General features: G+C 42.2%; 1 protein-coding gene and 1 long non-coding RNA gene across 3 annotated transcripts in view; one reads left to right on the plus strand and one right to left on the minus strand.

Annotated features, from left to right (window-relative positions):
* rab27b (RAB27B, member RAS oncogene family) overlaps positions 1-23,921 on the minus strand; it is a 29,127-nt gene extending 5,206 nt beyond the window's left edge. The window contains exons 1-4 of one of the 2 annotated variants that reach the window (XM_057019736.1): positions 23,796-23,921; positions 23,588-23,694; positions 1,299-1,469; positions 98-180 (exon numbers count right to left, since the gene is read on the minus strand). In XM_057019736.1, coding sequence (XP_056875716.1) covers positions 98-180; positions 1,299-1,451 — 236 coding nt within the window. In that variant the 5' untranslated portion in view covers positions 1,452-1,469; positions 23,588-23,694; positions 23,796-23,921. Of the gene's footprint in view, positions 1-97; positions 181-1,298; positions 1,470-11,891; positions 12,059-23,587; positions 23,695-23,795 lie in introns of those variants that run through there. The other variant, XM_057019737.1, reaches the window with a different exon arrangement.
* Positions 1,470-2,624, plus strand: LOC130517700 (uncharacterized). The gene is made up of 2 exons (XR_008947784.1): positions 1,470-2,071; positions 2,348-2,624. It is a non-coding gene; the product is annotated as an uncharacterized LOC130517700 (long non-coding RNA).
* Positions 23,922-24,618: the final 697 nt, after the last annotated feature.

The following is a 24,618-nucleotide window of genomic DNA, read 5'->3' on the forward strand; positions in this document are numbered from 1 at the left end:
CCTGCAGTGGCTGAGCTGAGACACACGATCCATATGTCTGTCTTCTTTTATGAAAAATAATTCAAAAGGGACAAGAAGAAGGACCAAAGGAGCTCACCTCTCCTGTCCTGCTGTGTCCCAGAGCTGAAGGTGGACCTTGAAGGTTTTGCCTGTGGTTGTTCCATTGGAGGCCGTGTAGACCTGGACAGAACCACAGTTTTACTGAATCATCACATAACAGCAGCAGAATGGCGATGAAGTGAATGAAACTGAAAAAAAGCGAGTTTCAGTCAAAGTCGTATGTTGTGATAATGAAAAGAACAGTCACTTCTAAAGAATCCTAATGCTTATTAAGTATTGCCTGTTGTTAATGACGAATAAAGCTAAAATCCCAACAACAGAAGGTGGTAGTGCTAACAAAAGTTGTAATATCTATCATTTCTAAATTTAGAAGAAGCACCTGTGAAGCAGCTGCAGCTGGTGTCAACCTTTCTGACTGTTGTTACCGGTGTGTGATCTTAACACACGTACAGCACAAATGAGAGCTGAGGAACAATCCTCAAACTTATGAGTCATGTGGGACGGCAGGATGAAATCAGCACTGCAGCAAATCTAATTAGAAAAGGTGAATGGAACAAAACTGAAGCTCAGATATCTGGACAGTTACGTACCAGGAGGATTTTAATGGATCAAAGCAGTAAAAGGTTTCAAACAACCTAAAGAGATTTTTTTTAAAAATCAATCTTTTACTATGAAATCCTCAGTTGATCTATTTATCTGTCCTGTGAGGAGGAGGAGAAGGAGCAGGAGGAAGAGGATGAGGATGACGAGGAGCAGGAGGAGGAGGAGGAGGATGAGGAGCAGGAAGACTCTTCCGGTGTTGCACCACTGGGTTAGCAACAAAATGCAATGAAACCAAGAACAAACCCTGTATAATTATATAGGCAAACGCACCGTTGACTCAGAGTACTGGTAAAGTGATGGAAGAGTGATAGTAGGACAGTAGAGAAGTAATGTTTTTACAGTGTATTTATATCAAAAAGCAGCAACTACAGCCAGAAGAGAGAGAGAGAGAGAGAGAGCGAGAGAGGCCAGGAGCAGCAGGACTGGGTGGAGGTGACCCAGATTTCATCTCTGTGTGTGAATCAAGATGGTGACACGACTCAGCTGCTCAGAAGACAAATGTAAATCCAGACCTGACAGCTTCGACAATTTATGCTTCAATAAGTACAGGCCAAAGAAAGCACCTGTGCAAACAACATGGAAACCATGGTAACAGAGCAGGTATTTCATAGGGTAAATTAAAGAGCAGTACGCACCACTCGCTTTTCCCTGAAGTCAATCCCAACTGTGGTAATAAATTTGGGGTTGAACTTGTTGTCTGTGTAGCGGTACAGGAAGGTGGTCTTCCCCACCCCCGAGTCCCCCAGGGCCAGAAGCTTTATAAGGAAGTCATAATCCCCATCAGTCATAGTGGTGCTGTGGTGAACCTGTAGAAAGAGAGGAAATGTAAATTGAGTGCAAAAGGAGGAAATTGAAATGGAATTTGATTGTGAAATGTAAATTGAGTGCAAAAGGAAGGGTTGAAATGGAAATTTAGGAGAGCAGATGAAGTCCGTTTGCCACCTCATGCATTTGCAAGAAACAAAGGTTCAAAGGAGACCAGCGTCAAACGACTGGGGGGGGGGGCATTCTCAGTCATTCAACTTCTTGCGCCAGCCGGAACACATGCTGTGAAGGCACCAAACTCCTGCGGTGCATGCAGCGCGCACCTACTGTGTTGACGTCCTGTGTCCTGTGCATGCAGCACACACATGCTGTAACGACGTCCTGTGTCCGCGCCTCAGAGGCGGGCCTTCGGCTATATAAGATCAGAACTGTGTACATTTAGTAGAGATCTCTCCGCATGCTTCTGTGTGTGTATCCTGACCGACTGACTGGAACAAACCATTTCCTACGCAGTAACTTAGATTCATTGGGCCTCATTCACGAACCGTTCTTACGAACAAATTTGTTCTTAAGTCCCACTTACGAACAATTTACGAAGATTGCGGCATTCACCAATTTCTTCTTATCCTGGATTTATGCGTAGGTAAGAACAAATCCTACGAACACTCAGGAGTACTCTTACGCACATTTCAGTGCCGACATGTTGGCATGGTTGTGTTTTCTTCTCTTGTGCAGTTCAATAAAATTCAATATTACAATGATAATTCTGTCATATTTATTTATTTATTTCCTATTTTGGTGATTTACTGAGAATTTTAAAATTACATAAATGTGCCAATGACTTAACATTAATCAGCCAAATTGGAAACCATGCCAAAACTGTCTTTTTATTTGATTTTATCTTGATTTATTTTATTAGGGGATCGAGGATATGTCCTGGCTCCCTGGTTGTTGACACCACTGACCAACCCTCAGACTCCACAGGAAATTTTATTCAATCAGATGCATGCGCGCAGTCGCTCCACCATTGAACGCACCATCGGCATTTTAAAGGGGCGCTGGATGTGTTTGGACAGAGCCACAACCCTGTGAGGATGTGCGTCCTGACGCAATGATGGGGCCAGACTGCAGGCACGTGGTTCACGTTCGAGCGCGATTAATTGACCATTTGTGAATAAAATGCATTATTGTCACAATTTCAGTCCAACAGTCTTGATTCACTTCAAAAAGAAAAAATAAGAGAGACCGGTTTCAGAGCACAGCTTTTACACGTTTTTCTTTTTTTACATTCTTATTTTTTTTACATTCTCGTTGATTTCTTTAAGCGTGTTGGCTATAATCATCAGGGTTGAGGCAATTTTATCAAGCATGTTAGCCATCCTTTCTTGATTGTTCAACACGGCGTCAGAAATCAGGCGTGGAGAGGCAAGCTTTGGGCATTTCGCTTTGGGCATTTGGCTGCTTTTTGCTCTGTCTACAGGGTCCTGCTGCAGTTCCTTTTATGGGCATTAGTGGGCGGTGACTTATGCTAATCGAATGTTAATTAGACTCACCTGGCACACGCTTTCAACTTACGAACAGATGGCATTCATCAATCTAAGAACACAGCTGCGAACAATTCTGGGGCTTACAAATGCGTTGATGAATCCGACGTAGGGTTTTCTTAAGAAACTTCTTAAGAACAACTTAAGAGAGAATCTAAGAAGATTCTTAAGAACATATTGGTGAATGCGGCCCATCGTTTACTTCTCCAAACGGCTAAAAATTCCACGACACCAGTCAACTGGAGCTCACGTCAGTGTTATTGGATCTAAAGGGTGAGCTTGGCAGAGCAGCACTCCATCAGCTTTGCCCCATGATCCTGTTTCTGGGAACACGGCTTGCTGAAGATGGGAGACAGAACAGGAGTTTCTATTAGAGAGAGAGAGAGGTGGATCTGCTACAAGCTGGTCAGCGATCGGTTGTCATAAAAGATCTCTTCATTGTTTCAGATGCGTGCTCACACTTCATGACACCCAACACAGCCAATCAACATGGTTTAAGGCAGCGGTGTCCAGACCCCAAAGGCCTCAGTCCAGCCGGGTCTTCCAGTCTACCAGACAGTAAAACACTTTCAAGGTGCAGGACACAAAACCCGGCTGGAATGCAACCCTCGAGGTCTGGGTGTGGACACCTCTGGTTTAAGGAAACCTGAATGACAGAGGAATACATCACAATGAATAATGAAGGGTTTTAGGAACAAAGTACACAGAGGTAAAAAGCCTGACAGCAGCTGCTAGAACGGCTCGCACCCAGGTGAATGTGCAGGTGACAGGAGCATGTTCTTTAAGGAATGCTGTATGGAAGCTTAGAAGGTCTGTTACAGTTCAATGTGGTACATCAGAAGAGGAGAGGAAGGGGGGTTGTAGGGTTGGGGTTGTCATAAGACTCTAATTCACTCAGCTGAGGGGAAGCAGTGTGCTTTATTACAGTGAAGACAGTGATGAAGAAGGAGCTGATTCAGTCACATGACCTCCCTGTGCTCCACACAACCACCTCCAAAACACCGTGGAACACTTAAGCAGCAGGCCTTTTATTCTGAGCAAGAAGATGATGAAGTAGATACATAATTCAGATTCTGGCTGACCTTGATGACCAGCAGGAGATTTTTAAAATATCATTTCTCTCAGTTCTCTGCAGCAGTGACATGGTCACATTCGTTCTGGTGATGTCATTTTTTCACTGCTGCCCAATTTCCGTCTTCTGCCATATGAGGCATTGACGGTTGGCCAGCAGCTGGTTCAGGAATAAAAATACACCCAAGGGGGAAAAAAATCAGGTAAATGGCAAAATCAAGAGTGTCCTGAACATCCTTTAGTGAAGCTGAGAGCAGCTTCATGACATCTGTGGTTAATATTGGATTCAATCACAAAGTATTGGCTTTTTAAAAAAATACTGAATCAGTTCAATTAGAAAAAACATCACGATAAGAACAGGAACAATCCTGCAACTAGATAAATGTGTTCATTTTTTAGTGAAGAAAATTCAAGGTAATCTTATTCTACAGTGCAGAATCACATGACCTCTGTCAAAAAAAGGTTTGGGTGAGTTGTTGTGAGAAAAAGAAAGTTTCTGAGAAGACTCTATCAGGGTGTTTCTGTTATATACTCCCCTATATACTACTCACCTAGAAGGTCAGTGATGATGTCATGACCACATTTTCTTGTGCAGTTTTTCTCCTCTCCTCTCCTCCCCTCTCCTCTCCTCTCTCTCCTCTCCTCTCTCTCCTCTCCTCTCCTCTCCTCCCCCCCTCTCTCCTCCCCTCTCCTCTCCTCTCCCCTCCCCTTACGTCCTCAAGGTTTCTTCCTGTTAAAGAGGAGTTTTTCCTGCCACTGTTGCTTGTCTGGGGTTAGGCCCTGGGATTCTGGATAGCGCCTTGAAACAATTTTGATTGTAACAGACACTATATAAATAAAGATTGATTGATTGCTGTTGCGTTCAGAAAAATAAGGCAGACAGCAGGACAACACATCAGCAGACAGCTAGAGGGAGAGGAGGGAGGGAGGGAGAGGAGGAGGAGGAGGAAGCAGGCAGCAGGTGCATGAATGAGTCGGTCTGAAAGAAGCTGCAGCCGTGCTGTCTGTGCAGGTTCCAAATGCACTCTTGAGTCACACAACAGACTCCTGCTCACATCTATGAATGGTGAATGTGGGTTTAGTTACTAGCACAATACTTTCTCTCACCCCAACAAAACACTTCTCACTTTTCCAGAAACTTGTAAAATTAAATCCAACTGGCAGGCGCAGAGTTCAAGAGACAAGTAGTAAATGTGGAAGTAAATCACATTGGCCTGATGGGACTCACCTCCAAAAAACTACAATAGCTCCTCTCCCTGACTTCTAAACAAAATTTTTAAAAGAAGGAAAAATTGTGTTCACAATCCATGTAAAACATTAGAACATTACTGACTCCAGTGTGCAATGAATTGCATTAATATAATGTTAATAACTGCTGCAGGCATGATTTACAACAGGTTTAAACGTGTGGATGATACAAACTGACGATTATGTTGTTTAGGTCCACATTCGTGTGATATTTCATAGTTGAGTCAGAAGAGAGAAAAGTAAAACCTCTGCTGTCTGCCACCCAGAATGCATCTTTGATTCTTAAACTAAATCAAGGAATGTTTTATATAATGTTAAAACAAAAATCCCAAACCAGTTTCTCCAAACAACAGCAATTTCTCTCCTGAAATGCACATGTGACCACAGCAAAATGATGTCTGTAGAATATGAGCTAAATCACAACATTAAAGGAAGTTTTGTGTTGTGTTTCACCTGTTAGGAGTAGCGAGGGAGTGACTACAGGCCTCCCTCTGCTCGCTAATTTATTATTCAACAGCTACAAGATGAATTTGTCCCCTCTGGTTGGAAACACATGCTGCAGTCTGGGCACAGAGGGAAATGTTCTATAAGGATGCGCGTCTGAAGTTTCCTATGATTCAATGCAAAATGGTGAATGGAAGGAAGCAACGGATGGTGCGCAGCCTGTGTACAACTGAACTCTGACAAGGATCATTTAAAACCTGGATATAACTAGATTTTCTCTGTTTTTGCAGCCAGTACAGAGAGTATGTATTTTAATAATGCAGAATATCTCTGTTGGTTTGGTTGTCCACTGATCCCGCATGAGGAAATGTCAGTGGACATCTGCCACAGACCGTTAGCTTTAACTGCGGCGCCCTCTGAATCACCGTAAACAGATTAAACATCTCATTCCTTTGCCGTCTCTTTTGCCGACCCTGCAGATGGCCTTTTGTCATCAATCCATCTGTTCTGAAGAGTCAACAATCAATAACCCCTTACGGGGACAGAAATCGACTCTTGATTATCAAATTATTTCACACCCCCTCCACATTTACCTCTCTGCACTAAAGCTTTCGCCATTTCAGATGCACACAGATAAAAGAACGTCACTAAATGCAGTTACCACCATTGCTATTGTGTTGGGCCATTAAAAATCTGCATACAGGAGGTATGGCTCAGACCAGGAGTGCTCAAACCACTTCCCTTTGGTTTTAAATGCTTCAGTGGCTTCTGGAATCAGATAAGATGATCTCTGGTAAAGCCAACTGCTTGAGTTCCCTCTTTATTTATTTATCCATCGGTGGGTCCCACCAGGGCCTCTCTATGCCTGGCGCAGCGAGAGGTGGACCAGCATCTCTGCAGACAACTCACACAGCTGGCTCTGAAAGGTCAGCATGGATATACAGAAGGAACACCGTGAGGTAGAAGAACAGCGCTGGAGACATCATGGTGCTTAAGGCAGCAGCACTCACACTGACAAGGTTGACTCTGTAGGTAAGCTGCTTGGTGCATTCGTGTCCAAATGTGTATAAAGGTCCCTCCAAATTAATTCAGCAAACATTGGAGGCAATGTGCTTGAAAAAATCTGGGATGAATGACCTCCCGTTCCTCTTAAACATTCTTGGGAAGACTCTGAGTTAAAGGGCAACAAATCACAGGTGTGGCTGTGCTCTGAACCCGCTAATAAAACACTCTCCTGTACTTGTATTTGCAGACACAGCTGGTGTAAAAACATTCAGATGGTAACCAATATGTTTCGCTGCTCTCTGTGATGATTCAGCTCACGAACACACTGTAGCCACTGCTGCTGCCACAAGGAAGAACGGTCTAATTAACTCACACAGAATTCAAATATAGGAGCACATCTCGACAAAGCTGAGGATGGTACATATGCAAGGACAGCACCAAACTTCCTTCTACACCTTTCTGCATTATTCCTTACTGAGAAGGTATTTAATAAGACATTCCAAACTGCACAGAAGATGCACAGAATGCACAAAAACCTATTTTAGCATTAAATAAATACACAAGTGCATAAAAATGTGGACTGAAAACATAAAAAAATTCTGATTAATCTATTAAATAAAAAGTTCCTCCTTCATGGCACAAGAAAATTCCTGTTGAATTTGAAAGACGCTCAAGTGCGAGAGCCAAAATCCACTTATTCCGCCCACACAGAACAGTCAGAAAAGAGTCTTGTCGATGAGAGCCAACACTGGTGTTACGCCCATTCTAGGGGTTCTGGGACGCAACACAAAAAAGGCCCCATCTTCAAAACTGAACAAGTGTAAAGAAATATGTGAATCAGAGTATAATTTCAAAGTGAACTCTGTGGTTGTAGTGGAAAAACAACCACAGTCTGGCCCTGCAGCCTGCTCATTACTGGGCATGAATGAAGCAGCACTAACGGACAGCAACATGTGCAGCGGGGCTCTGCTCACACATTTAACGCCTCTTTTTAGCAAATCCGATTTACATGAGGTCTCAGCTGAAAGTAACAGGACACTGTCCAGCCTGAAAAAGAGCCAGGCCGCGGTATCACAGAGAATTGTCAGTGGCACCAGTCAAAGACCCAAGTCCTTGAGAGATGACTGGCTGGAAGTTGGGAGCCACCTCATCACTTATTTCAGGTTCTGGAGCAGTTTCAGCACATTTTTCAGACAATGAGGCAGTTTTTATGAAACCCATGCCGGTAGGGTGTTTGGTATTTTAGCAGGACAGACAGCAATGAAGCAGCCCGGCTCATGACAATAAAAACACTCTCAGCTCTCACCATCTGCTGGTGATCTTGACTCTACACTCAGGCACTAAACTGAAGCTGCAAGTTGTCAGCATAGAACACACATTTATGAGTTAAAGTGAAGTCATCGGCCAGGACAGCAGCACTGGTGAGACACAATCTTTTGTTCATTCAGGGGCACAAAAACACACTCAGGAAGACCGTTCAAATTCTTCCAATGAAATCCGCTTCCTCAGCTTCACAATTTCAACATTAGAAGCTTGATCCACATACAGTATGTCTAGTTGGCGCTTTATCTTATAGTATATTTCTGCTGACTTCAACAGGTTTCTTTGTATAATCGGGACGGCGCTGAAAAGACAAACTTGAGCAAACTTGTTGGGCTTTCCCGACAGGTTTGCATTGCACCGTGCTGACGAACCCTCACACGCAGATGCATCGCTTGCCCCTCAAGCTCTTTATTTCAGGTTGTGACCTGTGACCTGTGACCCCTGAGGGCTAGGCAGAGATGCTCTGTGGTCATATTAGCAACAGCAAGAATGTGGGCTGACTGCTACTCCGCGACACCAGCAGCGACCTCACCTTTGCACCCGTCGCCTCATCCACAGCAGCAGGTGACACATGCTTCTATAACAATGACTGTAAGACACACTAATATCATTTAGCAACAACTAACGAATAGGCTTTCCTGCATTAACCCCCCCCCAACATTTAGTACCAGCCAGTCCTGTGTCAGTATGGCACAGATCTATTTGCATGCACAGATAGTAACAGGGTGCACACATGCCTACAACAATTGAATACACAGGAGCAACTCCAGAGAGTCCTGAGCAGAAAGCTTCAACCGTGTGACTCCAATTTCATTATTGCGTTAACAAAAATCCCATTTGAAAGCTGCCAGCTGCTCTAATAAGCAAAACAAAGGCCGGGCTTGCCTGGCTGGAAGCCTTGATCGTTTTCTGTGAAACGAGTGTGATGTTGGAGCGCTCAGGGTTGTCGGTCTGGATCCTGTGGAATCACTTGACTTTTATCCAAGTCCAGTGTTACATGTTGGGATCAGTAACCAGATAACTGCCCCAATTCTCTGGTTCACTGGGGAGGCTAACACCCTGGCACTGTACGCTATGGGTCTCCACCCTAGGCAGCACTGTTTGAGGATCTGTTTTAATAAATAAATAGCTACACATAAACCTTTTCAGTTAGTCAAAAGTACCACTAAGAAGACGTAGCCTGTGCCTGAGATCTGACTTTTAACATATATGACTATGTCATGAGACTGTTGTTTATTGTGTGAGCAGTTTTACCTATTAACTCTCCTCACAGCACATTTCTGTTTCACATCTTATTGATATGAAAGACATGTGATGAGTCAGCTGACTGAATTCACTATTGCCTGAGGATTCAAAACCCCCTAGAACATCACGGAGAACCAACCCAAATGCATCTTAGACAGATTTTTGTCTTTTAGATGCACAAATCTGAGAAAAACTGCATTTGAGCTGCACCTGAGGGAACTGTTTCAATTTCACCAAAGCATCCAAATGTAAATCATCAATACTCACTTAGAGACAGAGAGAAGGAGGGGGGTAGTTAATTAAGTTAATAGGTTTGTTTTATTTTCATCTTTTATTCTCTTCTCCTTTAGTGTTGATCACTGCTAATCTCCCGAGTTCTCTTTTTTGAGTGGCCTTTTTTTTTGCTTCATTTCTCCAGCGTTGGAAATGTTTAAATCAATAATTTTCAAGAAAACAGTCAATAAGAAAACATGAGGCAATTGGTTCATTGATTCAATTCATTTGATAATTGATATGCATGTACAAAGAATGAAAGAAAAGGTTATAATTACTGGGTTACCTGCAACAGTTTAACAATAAGGATGTCAACATTTTTATGAATAGATAATTGCAGTATGTGACCAAAAAGCTCCTGCGTTTGCTAGAGGAGCTATTCTGTCACAAACCAATGAAGACAGGCAAACATCGAGGTCCAGGTTGGCTTAGACCAAAATGAGGGGTGCACAATAATTACTTCAGGTGGAATGAATGAAATTCCCTGTTGGCGTTGGAACGCTGGTAACATCCTATATCAAGAACAGGGCCAGAGAGGATGCTGGGAAAAGGTGCTGATGGAGAGCTTCATCTGTTTTTGCAGCTTTTGACAGGCCTGGCAGGTAAAGCACAATTTCTATGTACAGATGTGGAGTCCAGTTGCACAGATCTATAAAACCAGAGTGTGCAGGAACACAAGGAAAACAAGATGCTCCGCTTGTGTGTACATGATGGTGTATTGGGACAAAATAATGGGGTGTCAACAGGACACACTTGGACACACTTTATCTCTGAGAGCCTGCTTTTCTGGAGACGGAACCACTACATGAGTCTGGATCGACCTTGTGAAGCATCATCCATGATCCAACTCAGACTCACAGGTTCTGCTGACACTAAACTTTAGTTCGTTGCTTTTATGCCACATGACTAAAATCTCAAGCTTACCCAGACCCAGCAAATGCAACATTACAAGACTTTTTTTATTTTCTTAAAATTGTAGTGTGGATTACCACACAATGCCTTTATCACAAGGAGACACACTTGTCTCTGTCTTGCATTATGAATAGACAGAGGCTGGTTTTACACTGGGATTATGTCACATGCATCCCTTTTTAAAAACAGGACAGAGTGGAGTCCTGGCTGAACAGAAGCCGACATGTTTGATTACTGGCTCACATTCTCACTGGTTCTCCTGGGACCTTCAAAAACACAAGCAGTGGCAGACACATAGCAAAGGTGAAGATCTATCACATGTCTGTAGAAATGATAATGAGGTAGGTGGTGGCAGTGCAGCCGCTGGAACAGGCCTCACATCGCGTTCACTGAAAACCAAAATGCTTGTTGAACTAGCAAAATATCTTTGTGGCCTATTTTGCATGTGTGTGTGACCTGTTTCAGATTAGATCAAATGTCTCTGAGAGAAGAGCACAGGAAAGAACAGATGATACGTGCAGCCACATCCAGTGAGCTCAGTTAATTAGAGCTGGTAGAAACTACAGGACAAGACGGGCCTCTGCAGTCAAACCAGTTATACTGTTTAAATAAGGCAGAGCATCAAAATTAGACTTCCTGTCCTGCTCACCTGTCAAAGTCAATGGAACTAAACTGTCAATGACATTTACACACCTGCCTCTCTTCTTAAAGATGCCTTAAATACAAAATTTCCAAAGGTTTGAGATTATTTTCAACACATCATTATTTTTATTTTAATTAAGTCCTCTGTGCAGCTTTTATTTTATTCCAGAATAATGCCAACATGTCCCAAGGACACAGTGTCACAATACTGCAATTTGTAGAATTGCAAACTGAATTATGAGTGTATTTTAAATGGCAACACCAATGCTACGCAAAGAAATCTACTTGGATTTATGAAACCACCTACATTTGTGCTGAAAATGAATACCGGTAGTTGAATGAAAATACAATTTACTAGTAGCTTTCTACTAAATCAAAAACCTTTAAATCCTCCTGGTTTCTTTGCTAAAGTCTAATTCAAGTTATGTTCATTCAAAGGAGTCTAAACAGAAATATTAACAAAAAGGAAATTAACAAACAGAGAAGATGAGAAGATTTTACTGTCCAGGAGAGCCTCAGCACAATCATAGGACAGAGAATAACGATGAGTTCATGAGCAGATTCTGCTGCTGCACCACCTCACAGCTCACTCACAGGCTGGTACAAAAGGGTGTGATCGTTTTTTCCAGACACGGCGCAACAATCATTCCTGTCAAACTTTAGGCTCTCCTATTGTGTCTGTTGTGAACTCTTCCCTCCAGCTGAGTCTGAGACCCTCGGAGAAGAAAGACAGCAAGGCCGAGCACAAGTCCTTACCTCTCAGCAGCTCCTCAGCTGGTTGAATTTGTGAGATCCTGAAGGAGATACGAACCATCCAGAGCAGCTGACCAGCAGCCCCACATCTACGCCCACCCACTGACCAACTGCCTGACTGGCTGTGTGTCTGTCTGTGTGTAGGAGCAGGGGGCCGGAATGACAAACTACCATCAGCCAGAGGCAGGAAAAGCAGGATTCAAGGCCACTCCCCTCACCAACCAGCTGACTTGCTGCCTGGCTGCAGGGATGGATGGATGATTGTGAACGTTGTTTGCTGTCTGCTCGGGGTTTTTACTTAATGGCTCTGTAAATGCCTGAGCAGCAATTAAATCTGTAGCAATAAAACAAACTAAGTGTGGAATCCAACGAAATGTCGGAGTAATCATCAAAACACTGAACCTAAACAATTAAATAGCAAAGAAAAAACAAACTCTCCGTCTCTATTCGTGTGTCGTGAGAGGGTGGAGATTGAGCTAGGGTTAACACTGGACACACACATGCACACACACACACACACCCACACTTTCCTCCACTAACATGACCTTAGGCATCCCTCTCTGCTTTAACTGTGTGTGTGTGTGTGTGTGTGTGGCACTAGCGGATAACAGGAAGTGGGTAAGCAGTGATGAACAACAGATAAAATAAATTCCAGTTCCATGTTGTTAAGTGGGCGGGGCTACTGAATTTTCAAATACTATATTTCCCACATATTTCCCCAATAACACACTCACACTCTTCATTAGAGGGGGGGATGAATTCACTGTCAATAATTTGCGAAAGGTTTCAGGCCTGGAAAGGTTAATGTATGCAAAAGGCTGCAGTGCTACTTTTAGATTTCTTCTCTTTGGTGAGTTAGAGTGTTGGTTGGAGTTCAAGTTCTCGTGTGGCTGTTTGTGTTGGCCGAGGAAGTGAGATTCATGTGGTTATAAAATCAGCAGCATCTACATTATTCTTATAAAATGAGATTATTCCTCACCTCCTCCGATTTGCAGTTCAACCAGGCAGTGAAAATAAGGCTGAGACCTTGATAAAGGGAAACAAATAAATTCTCAACCTGTTGGGACAGCAGAGGAGCAGCTTCTGCACCTTCAGCTGCATCCCCTCTCACCGTCTCATAAAACCAGTCAAGCCTGCCCTCATCCTCCTCTCATGGGCTGAGATGACTCATTTTGGCTTTTTATTGTGCTCTTGGCTACCAATGAAGCCCATCATGGCTCTCTCTTATTAAAACGTGACCACCACTTTGTGGGACTGAGGCTGTGTGACCTGATATCAAATGGAATCTTTACAGACACACTGAACCATGCACGAGCTAGTGATTGGAACTGAAATACAAACCTGGTGTTTAGGACTTATAGGATTAGCACAATTACTTAGACTTAATTATCATTTCTCATACTCTATTATCTGTGCATTAAAATGAACCTAGAGATTCATTTTCACAACAGCACCAACAGGAAAGATCATGAAATCACCATGTTGATTTAGATAAGGAAGAAAAATGTTCTGGTGGAGTTTAACTCACTTCTGTACATTAGTAACTATTACAGCTGAAACTCTTTAGCATGTGTCAGGAAAGTAATAAATTAGGTGGTTAAAGCACCAACAATCCAACTTTCTGTCAGGCTTGTTTTGACTCTTCTACTGTTGGAGTCATGATCATCACAACCTTCACAACTGAAAGATTAATCAACGACCATAGTTCTGGAAAAAGGGAAAGTAAAATCGTGATCGTGGCAGTGCAACTTGTCATTTCTTTACCTCCCACACAGAGAATAATTGGATTTGTGCCTTCTCAGAAACCGCCCTTGTGTGAATACGATGATGCCGTGAGAGAAAAGAGTGTCTGAGCTACTAGAAAGCCTGGAACAAAAGTGTAAATGCTCGGCCCTCTCACACCGGGCCGGTTACGTGTTGTGCAACATGTGCTTGAGACATTTCGATGATGTTAAAGGCCATGAAAGCAAGAGTCGCCATGACAAAACACAGAATGTTACCAACTCTGCCAGGAAACATGGAATCTGTATCAAAGGATTTATTCTCATATGAAATTCATGAGCAAAGACCTGCTCGCCTCATCTGTACTCCTCTAATCTGGTTTCACACTCCCAGGTGCCACTATATCATTTATATTCTCCATGGTGATAATCTAATCTACGTTTACTTCACTCATCCATAAAGTTGGAATAAATAAAATTTTTTCTTCTCATAACATGATTGTGAAAGATGTATTCTTGACAGATAACGTGCACACGCTCTCAAAATGTTACTCATTCATTTGGTCCCAAACAATTAGGGGTTTTTATAAATAGGAATAAAAAGAGGAATGTGTCTGAAAACAGAATTATTCCAACTTTAAGAGCAACACTGACACAATTGTGCAGGGAGAGTAGATCAGTGATTGGATTAACATGGCATTCCTGCGTGTTGTGGACAAATTAGTCAGCTCCATGTGATTTGTTTTATAGGAGAATGAGTCAAAATCATAGACAAATACTGGACTAAGTAAGAGCTCTACTGACGCGACACATTATGATCGCTTTAATGCTTTCACAAATGTCCTAAAAGCAAAAATAGACATGAATGAGTGGTGGTAGACAAGCGTCTAGCCATGACTGCAGCAGGAAAGGCTGCAAACCTCCCTGATGCTTCAGCCTCTCTTTGCTAAACCTGGAAAGGGCTAATGAAGCCAAACACATTTGCTGAGACATGATCAGAGCAGGAACCCTCATAGTTTAGTTCTGCCATGTGCTAGCCATCTTGGAGTATAATCCTGATAACAGAAAGCCAGATAGATCATTATTGTTACAAATGACCTGAATTCACAGATAATAGAGGTTTTTGTGGACTTCACTGCAGCACCAACATCCAGGGACTCAGAATGGATATGGACATGCAAGTACCTGAGTGTGGACCTAAACAAGAACTTGGGCAGAAGATGAGGCCATTAATCCCCCCATAAGATGGGTGAGCAGGCAGCAGAGATCTTGCAGTGTTGGCTCTGATCTACCACGGAGCTATGTTTCAGTTCACATTCATATTTTAATACTGTATATAAAAACATTTTAACACTCTCATAAATTTGTGGTGGCTGCTTGAGAGGCCAAGGTACCAGGTCCACTTCCTGGGAGAGAAGGGTCGCAATCATGGGACCCTCCCCTCTGAATCTGACAGCGGGGAGCTTAAGCAGCTCCTTCACTGAAAGATTCATGCACCCCAGGTGTAACACGGAGCACTTCTGTGGGTCTTTTATCCCACCCCAGTCAGGGTGCCAGCTCACGGATGCCAACTAGTTTTCACTGCTGCTGTTTAGGATTCATTCTGTTGTTATTTTACACAAGACTTTTTTTATAATGTTTATTTTATATCTACCGGTACTTTTTTAATCCTGGTGGCTGCTGTTATGCTTTAACATGGATGCATTTTTTAAAATACCTTTACTATTTCACATTAGCTTTAAATCTTTTGTCAGGCTGATCAATTATTTATAATCAGTAAATGAAGGCACCCCGCCCCCATCAAAAGTGCCTTTGCAGCTAAAAATAGACAAAAACAAAAGTAAAATCCTAAAAATATGTGCAAAACTAAACAATGTCTATTTGGCTGTGATGCTTCATTCAGCTGAACAGCTCTTATGCCCCATAATAGTCAGGTAACATTTCTGTCTGACATGAACGTGAACAGTTATGCAGCAGGACAGGAATCATAAATGCAGCTACCATTCCTTTTTCAAATGATATCCACTGGCCACGTTGTTACGATCCGACAGGATCGATCCATATCCCATAAATGCATACGAGCAAGGTTCTCTGAAAGAAATATGGATGATAAAAAATAAGTCACAGAGAGAAGCCAACAATAACAAGGCAATTTAATAAAATATGAGTCTCCAGCCTCAAACTGTTAGCATGTGTGTGTAGCACTGTAGTGTTAGCATTTAATAGTCAGACATAAAAGATACAATATAAAATGTTACACAACAGCATAGGCACCTTATGCTTTCAGATTTTTACAGATTGTTTTTAATAAGCAGCCAGGCGACCGTTCTGTTTGTTTCCTGGGTATTTACCAGAGCAGTGTTGTCACAGTCCACTGAGGACACATCCCATAGCAATGTGAGAGGAAAACCATCACCGTTTGATCTCAGCACTAAAACTCTCAAGGAAGAAGGAAGAAGGAAAAGAAAAGATGAGGACAAACCGCAGAAGAGTGGGAGGATGAAAAACCGAACAAGTCAAGGGACGAATAAAAGAGGGAGTCTCAATGTAAGACCAGCACTAAGCGCCTATTATTTGTGCGATGTTGGCAGAAGAGAAACTCATTCAAATATACACTTTTTTATTAGTGTTAAGATAGTGATACATAGTTTAGGGAAGCTTTGTTGCTTCAGATTAAATAACTGGATGTGGAACACTATCTTTGAACCTTGAACCTTGAACCTTGAAGGAGCTGGGCTACAGCAGCAGGACACCACACAAGTGCTCCTCCTGTCACCTAAGAACAGGAAGGTGAGGCTACCTCAGAAAGACTCACCAAAACTGGACAATAGAACAACAGAAAAACATTTCCTGGTCCGATAAGTCGATTTCAGCTGCAACCTTCAGATGGTTGTTTCAGAATTTGGTGTAAATAACATAAAAGCCTGGATCCATCCTGCCTGGTATCAAGGGTTCAGGCTGGTGCTGCTGGTGTAATGGTGGGGGATATTTCTAGGCACGCTTTGGGCCCCTCAGTACCTGGTTTAAATGCTGCAGCCTCCCTGAGTGTTGCTGCTGACCATCTCCATCCCTTTATGACCACAGTGGACCATCTTCTGATGGCTAGTTCCAGCAAAATGATGCACCCTGTCACACAGCTCAGATCATCTCTAAATGTTTTCTGGACCAGGACAATGGGTTGACTGTACTGTACAGTGGCCTCTGAAGTCACCAGATCTCAGTCCAGTAGATCACCTTGGGGATGTGGTGGAACAGGAAATTCACATCATAGATGTGGAACTGACAGAACTGCAGCAACTCTGTGATCTTCTCGTGTCAATAAGCACCAGAATCTTTGAGGAATTTTTCCCAGATCTTGTTGAAATCATGTCATGAAGAATTCAGGTATTTCTGAAGGCAAAAAGGGGTCCAACCTTTGACTACCTAATAAAGTGGCCAGAGAGTCTATTTCTATACCAAAGACTGGTTATTAAATCCAAAAAAATTGAAACATCTAAGAAATGAAAGTCATTATTATAGGCATAAGAATATTTCTCTAAGGAAGCAAAGGAACCCCTTACCTAACCATCAATCAGAGTGGAACTGCTGGTAATTGTGAGTGATTCTACCCTTCACACATTACAGCCACACCCAGTGAGCATCACCGCAGTAGGACCTGTGGGCCCTCTCACAGCACCTGAGAGAGGCCGAGCCACACAGAAAGGCTGGCGGTGAGTTTAAAGGCTGCCAAAAGGCTCTCAGGCTGTCACGCACTTCCATTTATGGATTTTATTTATTCATGCCAAAAATTGTAAAAAGACAAAAAAATAATAATTTCATTGCATTCTATTTGTGAACTACATGAACAACAGGGTTATTAATAATTCAAGATGACTAATGATGTCATTAGAGAGAGATAATCCACCTATACATTTTCAGCCCGCAGGAAGAAACAAGGTTGATCTTTTATTAAAGCCAGGATCAAAATAAAACATGAGAGGATTCAAAGAAAACAGGATCACTGACCCAAATCTAAGCAAGCTTCCACATGACTACCATCCCCGCGGAGTTCTGCACACCCTCAATACAACAATTAATGGCCAAAATGACTAAAAGACAGCATGCAGACGTTGCTCTTCAGAGAGCCAGAAGAAGGACGGCAGGCTTGGCTGCAGCATCGTGACCAGTAACTCTTCACACTTGAAAAACAACTCAACAGTGTTCCTCCTCCTCATTTTCACTCCTTGCTTCACCTTCTCCCTCCTCTTGGTCCTTTTGCCTCCGTCACCAGGCAACTAGCCTTTCCTCCCTCACTCTCGTCCTTCCCTTCTTTTTGCTCTCCCCATTTTCTCATGCAATAAACTTCCCTGCATTCCAACGCATTGAACCTCTTCATGTAGACCTGTTATATATATTGTTTAGTCTCTCTCTAAACATGCATCGGCCAAATGACAGGTTGCATCTATATGACACCATCAGTTACACTACTTTAGCCATTACAAAACCACCAACCGATATGGTAACTAAGTTGTGATTTACATTGTTACCAATCGCAAACTGTAACATTAGTTAGTACAGGTAGGATAAAGAGCCATACCTAAAAACCCTGATGTAGCAGGGCTGTCAGGGTGCTGCAAAAGGAAAAGATGTCCTAATTAATTAGCACTCAGTGTAGAGTGACTGAGCAACTCATAGCAGTGGTCATAGAGCATGGCCAGAAACTGGATGGGAAAAAATTTACAGGATTGATGCTGCAGGATCTGCAAGGTGTCTCCTTATTGGCATGTGCTTAAGTGAATTAAGACAGTAAAGAGAAAGTGCTCTCACATTCAAGCAGGCATGATTAATGCCAGAAATGACACACTTGTAGGGATCGCGATTCATTCTGCTGGTTGCTGTCAACCTGGGGGAGGGGGCAGCAGCGGAGAACAATGGCTGCAGAGGGAACAGTTGCACTGCAGAGGCCAGCAGCGCCGAGGAGACAACAGCAAGACTCACAGCATGTCCTGCAAAACCTCCGAGACTGAACAGAAAACTTCTCATGCTTAATTCACTTGGAGCATTTGCTGCAGCAACGTCACTCTCGGGACAGCCGGAGCGAGGCTATTCCAGGTTATTTCCACGGCAGAGGATAACATCTGTCAGCAAAAAATATTTACTTCCATCTTTTTTTGCATAGTAAACTGCAAATCAGGGCTTATTGATTTGACTTTGTGTCCAGGCAAACATCCAAGTTAGACTTCAGTTATTTCTTCTCATTTGTTAAACACATTCATACTTTGCTATATTTCTATGCCTTCTTGTTCATTTTTTAAAAAATTGCTTTTACCCTATAGTCAGTGATGAGATGAGCTGCGACCAATCAAAAATGAACTAAAAAAGAAGAAAGGAGTAAATGTTCAAATATAGACCACTGTCTTTAACGTCCTTGATTAATATTAGGATTAAAAACAGTTTAGGGGATTAATGTGGCGTAAGATCCTCCTCTGGCTGATTCCATGTTTACAGAGTCTAAAGATGGAGAAACAACAGCCATAAATCCTAAAGATCACCCAGACCACCGAGGGCCTCTGCTCCATAGGTCATTAGAATGCTGCATGTTGATCCGATCTTATGAGAGGAAGAGAAGGCTTAATCCTAGCATTTAGGAGGCAGGGGACACAACAGTCTCTTTATTGATGCAACCGTCAACTCATGATTTCGGCTCTAATCTGCCAGCACATTCAGCAGCAAACTTGTGTTCCCCACGTTCTTAGTATTGATCTTGCAGTGACCTGTTTGGAAAGTTAGCTACTTCCACCAAGCAGGTTATGTGACAGCTGCCCTTTATCTGTCTTTCTGCATGCTTGCCTGTCTGTCTTCTGGAGTTATTTTAGTCAAATAACTTGGAAGGTTATGTTGATAATGGACCAAGGAACAGATTAGCACATTTTGGTGATGTTTCTGGAGGGACGTTGACCCCTAATCTGAGGTCTGATCTCATCCGGCAGCCATACGTTGATATGCATCGATAATCATTAATTACTGACTAAACTCAGGTCAACAGAGGCATGTGAAAGACAAGTCCTCAATCAACACGAGGGTCTATTTGATGTTGGACATGTAAGTGAAATAAAAGGCTGTGGACTAAAACACGGCACGTCTTTTCCCTTGCAGTTCTTCTCCTCCGCCACTCTGCTGGTTGTAAATCACAAAGAGCAACTGGACGCACTGAACAACACACTCCAGATCAAATCATTAACCTTAATGTGTCACTGCATCTCCATCCTCACGCTTGAGAACAACACGGGTGGGCGGGCTGCTGCTCAAAACTGGGACTGCGAGTCATTTTCACAAGGAGTGATCTCTTCTATGTTATTGACAACAGCATGATTGCTAATAACACAGGGTGCTAAATCACACTACAACTAAAGGTTTTTATTTATCTGTAGGTGTTTTTTTACATATAAATATGTACAAAATCTTAAATATATTCTCCATATTTCACATTCAAAGTTTCAATTTTAGATTGAAACCCAGATAAATATTTCCATGCCAAAATATATTCTTGTCATATCAAACTTGCTGGAAACTGGCAGATCTTCCTTCTCAGAGCTCCAAAGGTGAAGCAGCATATTTAACAGCATTACTCGCCTACTACACGGAGCCACAGTGCAAGGAAAAGGTGGGGGACGGAGAAAGGATCCTTTCAGCTCAGCAGCAACTGTTACTGGTCCCCATCTTTCCAGTTGTTGCCCAGCAGCAGGACTACAGTGGTGAGTTTCAGGCACATTTCTGTCTGTCTGCCTGTCTGTTTGCCTGTCTGGCTGGCTGGCTGGCTGCCTGGCTGGCTGGCTGTCCGTCCGTCCGTCCATCCGTCCACTTGTTGCTTCCTAGTACTGCCACACAGGTTCTGGATGGTGTTTATTCACAGGTGTTGTCGACTGATAAAGCTGTCTCACTCTGAATGATAAGTAATAGTTCTGATGTCAGAACCCAGCCACTAAAATATATGAGAGGCAAAACATTATTCAGAAAGAAATTAAACCAGACTTTCTTCAGAAAGAACTGGGTCATCAGGAGGAAACTTAGTCATGTCCTTATCTTGGAAGGATTAATCCTGCTGCTTTACGGTCAATACACAGTGGGTGAGCAGCATGGCGAGGAAAGAAAGCTGGACAGACAGACAGGCAGACAGACAGACAAACAGGAAGGAAGAAAAAGTGTTTGGTATAAACAGTCACTAGTCAAGTTAAAAGTTAAAAGGTGAGAGAATTAGTAAATTAAACCCCCAAACCTGAGCAGGATTTGATTTTCTTTGGACACTGGGTGATTTTCATTGCCATGGAAACTGCTGATACATCTCATGATAAAGCAAGATGACAAAGATATGAAAGGTCGGCTGTATTCAGATGATTTGCCTGTGACTCCTGAGGCTTGTTTCTGTGGTGCAGCCAGCAACGCTAAGTACTGAGAAGATGGAGCTAACCCAACTCAAGCCCACTATAAAATATCCTGTCACCATAAATGATTTGCAAAAAGAGTTTGGAGCTTTTGGTCAGCCACTTCTCAGCAAACAGCCCCACATTTGCCAAAATGTTGCCAGAATATCCACATAATGATTTCACCTCATTCTCCTCATTTATGCCACTTTTGTACCGCATAAATGACTCAACAGACATCAGTTCTTGTAACTTTGGTTTCTTTGGTTTCACTTCAGTGTGGCTGACAGTGTGTCATCAGGGGAAACAGCTAAATAAGTAATAACAATAGTGAGTAATCATAAAATGAGGTTTTCTGATAAATATATGCTCAAGCCCAAAGCAAGGTTTACTAGTAGCACTATGATAATATTAAATAATGGCATGCTTTCATATTTTTTGGTTTTTGTCAATTGTTTGTCACTTTTAGATCAGCTTATCAAGATAAAAAGCTGTCTAAAACACTAATATACCACATGACAGTTATGCTCTATTCACACTTGCGTCAGCAGAAATACCAGAAGGACTTACGTAGAATTTACAGTTGAAAGGAAATGTCTGAGCACATTATCCTGAGCAATATTTCCCTCAGCTTATACCAGCGTTTATATTAACGAGTCTGGGTTTTTCCGTAGATTTAAGATTCTAAACTGAACGTTACTGTAGCTCAGTGATGAACCAAATAAGCGTGTCTATCCACATGCAGCATCTGTCTGGAGCATAACTAACACGCTAATTGTTTTACACAGCAGTGAGTACACACCAAAATGCTAATCAAGCTGTAGTTTCCATTAACATTGTAAACGCAGCCCCAGATTGCCTCCCCCGGCATCTGCCTGAAAGAGCATGGGCTGTCGGAAACAGCAGGGGGAAGCATGTGACGAACTCCTAATATCCACCTTAAACACAGAAAAATCCAGCCAGAAGGAAGATTACTGGAAAGCTGCACTGCTCAGTGACCACAATATTAAAAATAGTTTTTTTTATACCATTTAGTTCATCATAACTCAACAAATAAACTCTGAAATCTCCATCTTAAGTCCATTAATCGAGAAATCAACTTGGACAGATAATTAAAGACATGAAACAAATAAGCTGCCAGCACAGGTTATTATGCAGCCAATAAAGGCTGCTTCCACTAATTATCTCATCTCCCTCTTTGTTGACAAACTGATTTATGAGGCAGCAAACAGCCCCTGACCTCCTAAGGGACCACGGACCTGGGAATCTGCTCAGGATCTGACCTACAGCTGCATAGGGCTGGATGTGCTGGGCGTCCTCCCACCAGCATTGATGTCCATCCATTAGGCTTCTTTATTTCTATAAAACTATTCAGACACGGGGCCATTCACAGTGCTTTACAATTGAAACAAAGCAAATAGAATAGCCAGAAAGAAGTATATTATAACATCTTTTTTAAAATATAAGGAAAATGTATTATGTATTGGAAGGTCTAAAGAGGATCGTAGTAACTAAAAGTTGCTTCATCTTGTTTGTTTGTGGCCCTGAGAACACTGAATAAGACTCTTCCTGAGGGGTCCGGGCATTTTAAACTGTACAAGTGTATTTAGGCCCAAGACCATTCAGTGCTTCACAGACAAGTAGTGAGATTTTAAACTCGATGTTTGACACACAGGCAGCAGGTGGGATGATTTAAGCACAGGTGTAATATGTTCCAGCATTCTACTGCAGCGTTCTAGAAGAGCTAGAGCTGTAAACACACTTACAATAATCCTGCTGCAAACAAAAGCATGAATGCATGAATGCTTGATTCACACATCCATCATGGTTTGTGATAACTGTACCTGACATAATCTTTAATAATCTCATCATTATTTACAGCCCAAATTAAAAGTTCTGTTACTTCTGAGCTAATTATGTTATTAAATTTAGCTCGAGTTTTTGTTTTTTAAATGTGTTTTCACAGTAAGTCCGTGAAAACACGACTTTAAAAATGGTGCACACGGAATAAGGGCACCGAGAAAGTTTAAACTTAACAAGCATTTTACTAATCCACATTTTGTTTCTCATTCTCATGCAGTTGAGAGGCAAGAATGGGTTAAATATCATCTGTTGATTTAAAAAAAAAAAACAACTCTAGTGCAAAATATTTAATATATGTTTTAACAGATTCTTTAAGTGAATAGGGACTACGTCAAAGCAGTTGCCAATGAAAAGTAAATGTATTTCTAAACCTGTCATACACTCCAACCAAAACACAGAAACCACAACCTACACTTATGTTAAATCCGTGACAGGTGACAGTCGCAGGTAAATAGTGCGCAATCATTTGCTTAAAGACGGTCAATGTGCAGCTCGTTGTGCGCGCAGCGGCTGATCCCGAGTCTTCAGAGCTGCAGACGGTCGCCGCTCCTCCGACGGACCCTGCGCTGGGCTATGACTCATAGCGAACGCATTTTACTGATGCTGGGAACGACCCCGAAACGCACCAGCACACAACTACCGCACAAGAGAGCGACATGGCCACATCCTGAAGCTTTTTCGGGCCTCATTTCTTTCTTTCCTCGCTGGTTCTTACCTTTCCTTGATAGATGCAAACTCAGATCCTCTTCTCAGGACTGTTGCTGATGTTGCTTGGCCAGTTCGTCTCCACCTCCTCCGAGACGTCGCATGTCTCCTACAGTCCTGGTGCAGAAGAAAAACAGGCGCAGAGATCACCAAACCGGCCCGGTGCACAGGTGTCCCAGGCGTTTTAAGACGGTGGGAAGTGGTGGTGAACGACGTACCTTCCAGAGAGTCTCTTGGATGTGGCTCTTCTTCCTCCTGGGGTGGAGGGTTGACGTTCCTGATGCGTTTGTGAATACTCGGACTTTTTACTAGTCTGCTAACAGGTGCTTCCGTTTCAGTCCATTCAATGGTGTTTGTCTTTCAAGAATTTCTGAAAAGGTTTAACAGATTTTATGACAAAGCTCTGTCATTTAAACTGAACTACTTACGCAAGATTCACAATGAGTATTTCCACAATTTACTGCAGGATTAATTACACTGAATTTTATGACAATCTGCCTGCCACTTCTTTTAAAATAATGTCCACCATATTGAGAAAAACATAGAGCTTTGCAAATATTGGCAAATAAATTAACTTACAATTGAGTAAATCTTCATTTCCTCCTATTAATGTCCTTATATTCAATACTGGCGATATTGTACAGCAAGTTAAATAGAAATGACTACATAATATTACGATATTTTTAATATCATTGTGTATTGGTTTATTTTAGATAAATAAGATGATTTACATTAAGCACATTTTCTCACACAATAACTTTTCCTTTATGTAGCATTTTTGTCAGCGAGCATAGGCTAAATTAACTAAAGTCGAGAAATATATATATATGTTTACAATTTAAACAAAGCAGACATTCGAAGCAGCATTAGAGTTATAAGAATTACTATACTTTTGAAGGCAGCATTGTATGTAAGTAGGCAAGGAATTTGGCGCCTAACCTGGAAAATAAGAGGATCCCACCGGGTCCTAGCACCGCCATTTATTCACTTCCGTTTCAACAGGTGGAAAAACAAATACTGGGTCGATAATTTATAGAACTA

The sequence above is a fragment of the Takifugu flavidus genome, chromosome 20 (genome assembly GCF_003711565.1).
Source record: "Takifugu flavidus isolate HTHZ2018 chromosome 20, ASM371156v2, whole genome shotgun sequence".
NCBI lineage: Eukaryota > Metazoa > Chordata > Actinopteri > Tetraodontiformes > Tetraodontidae > Takifugu > Takifugu flavidus.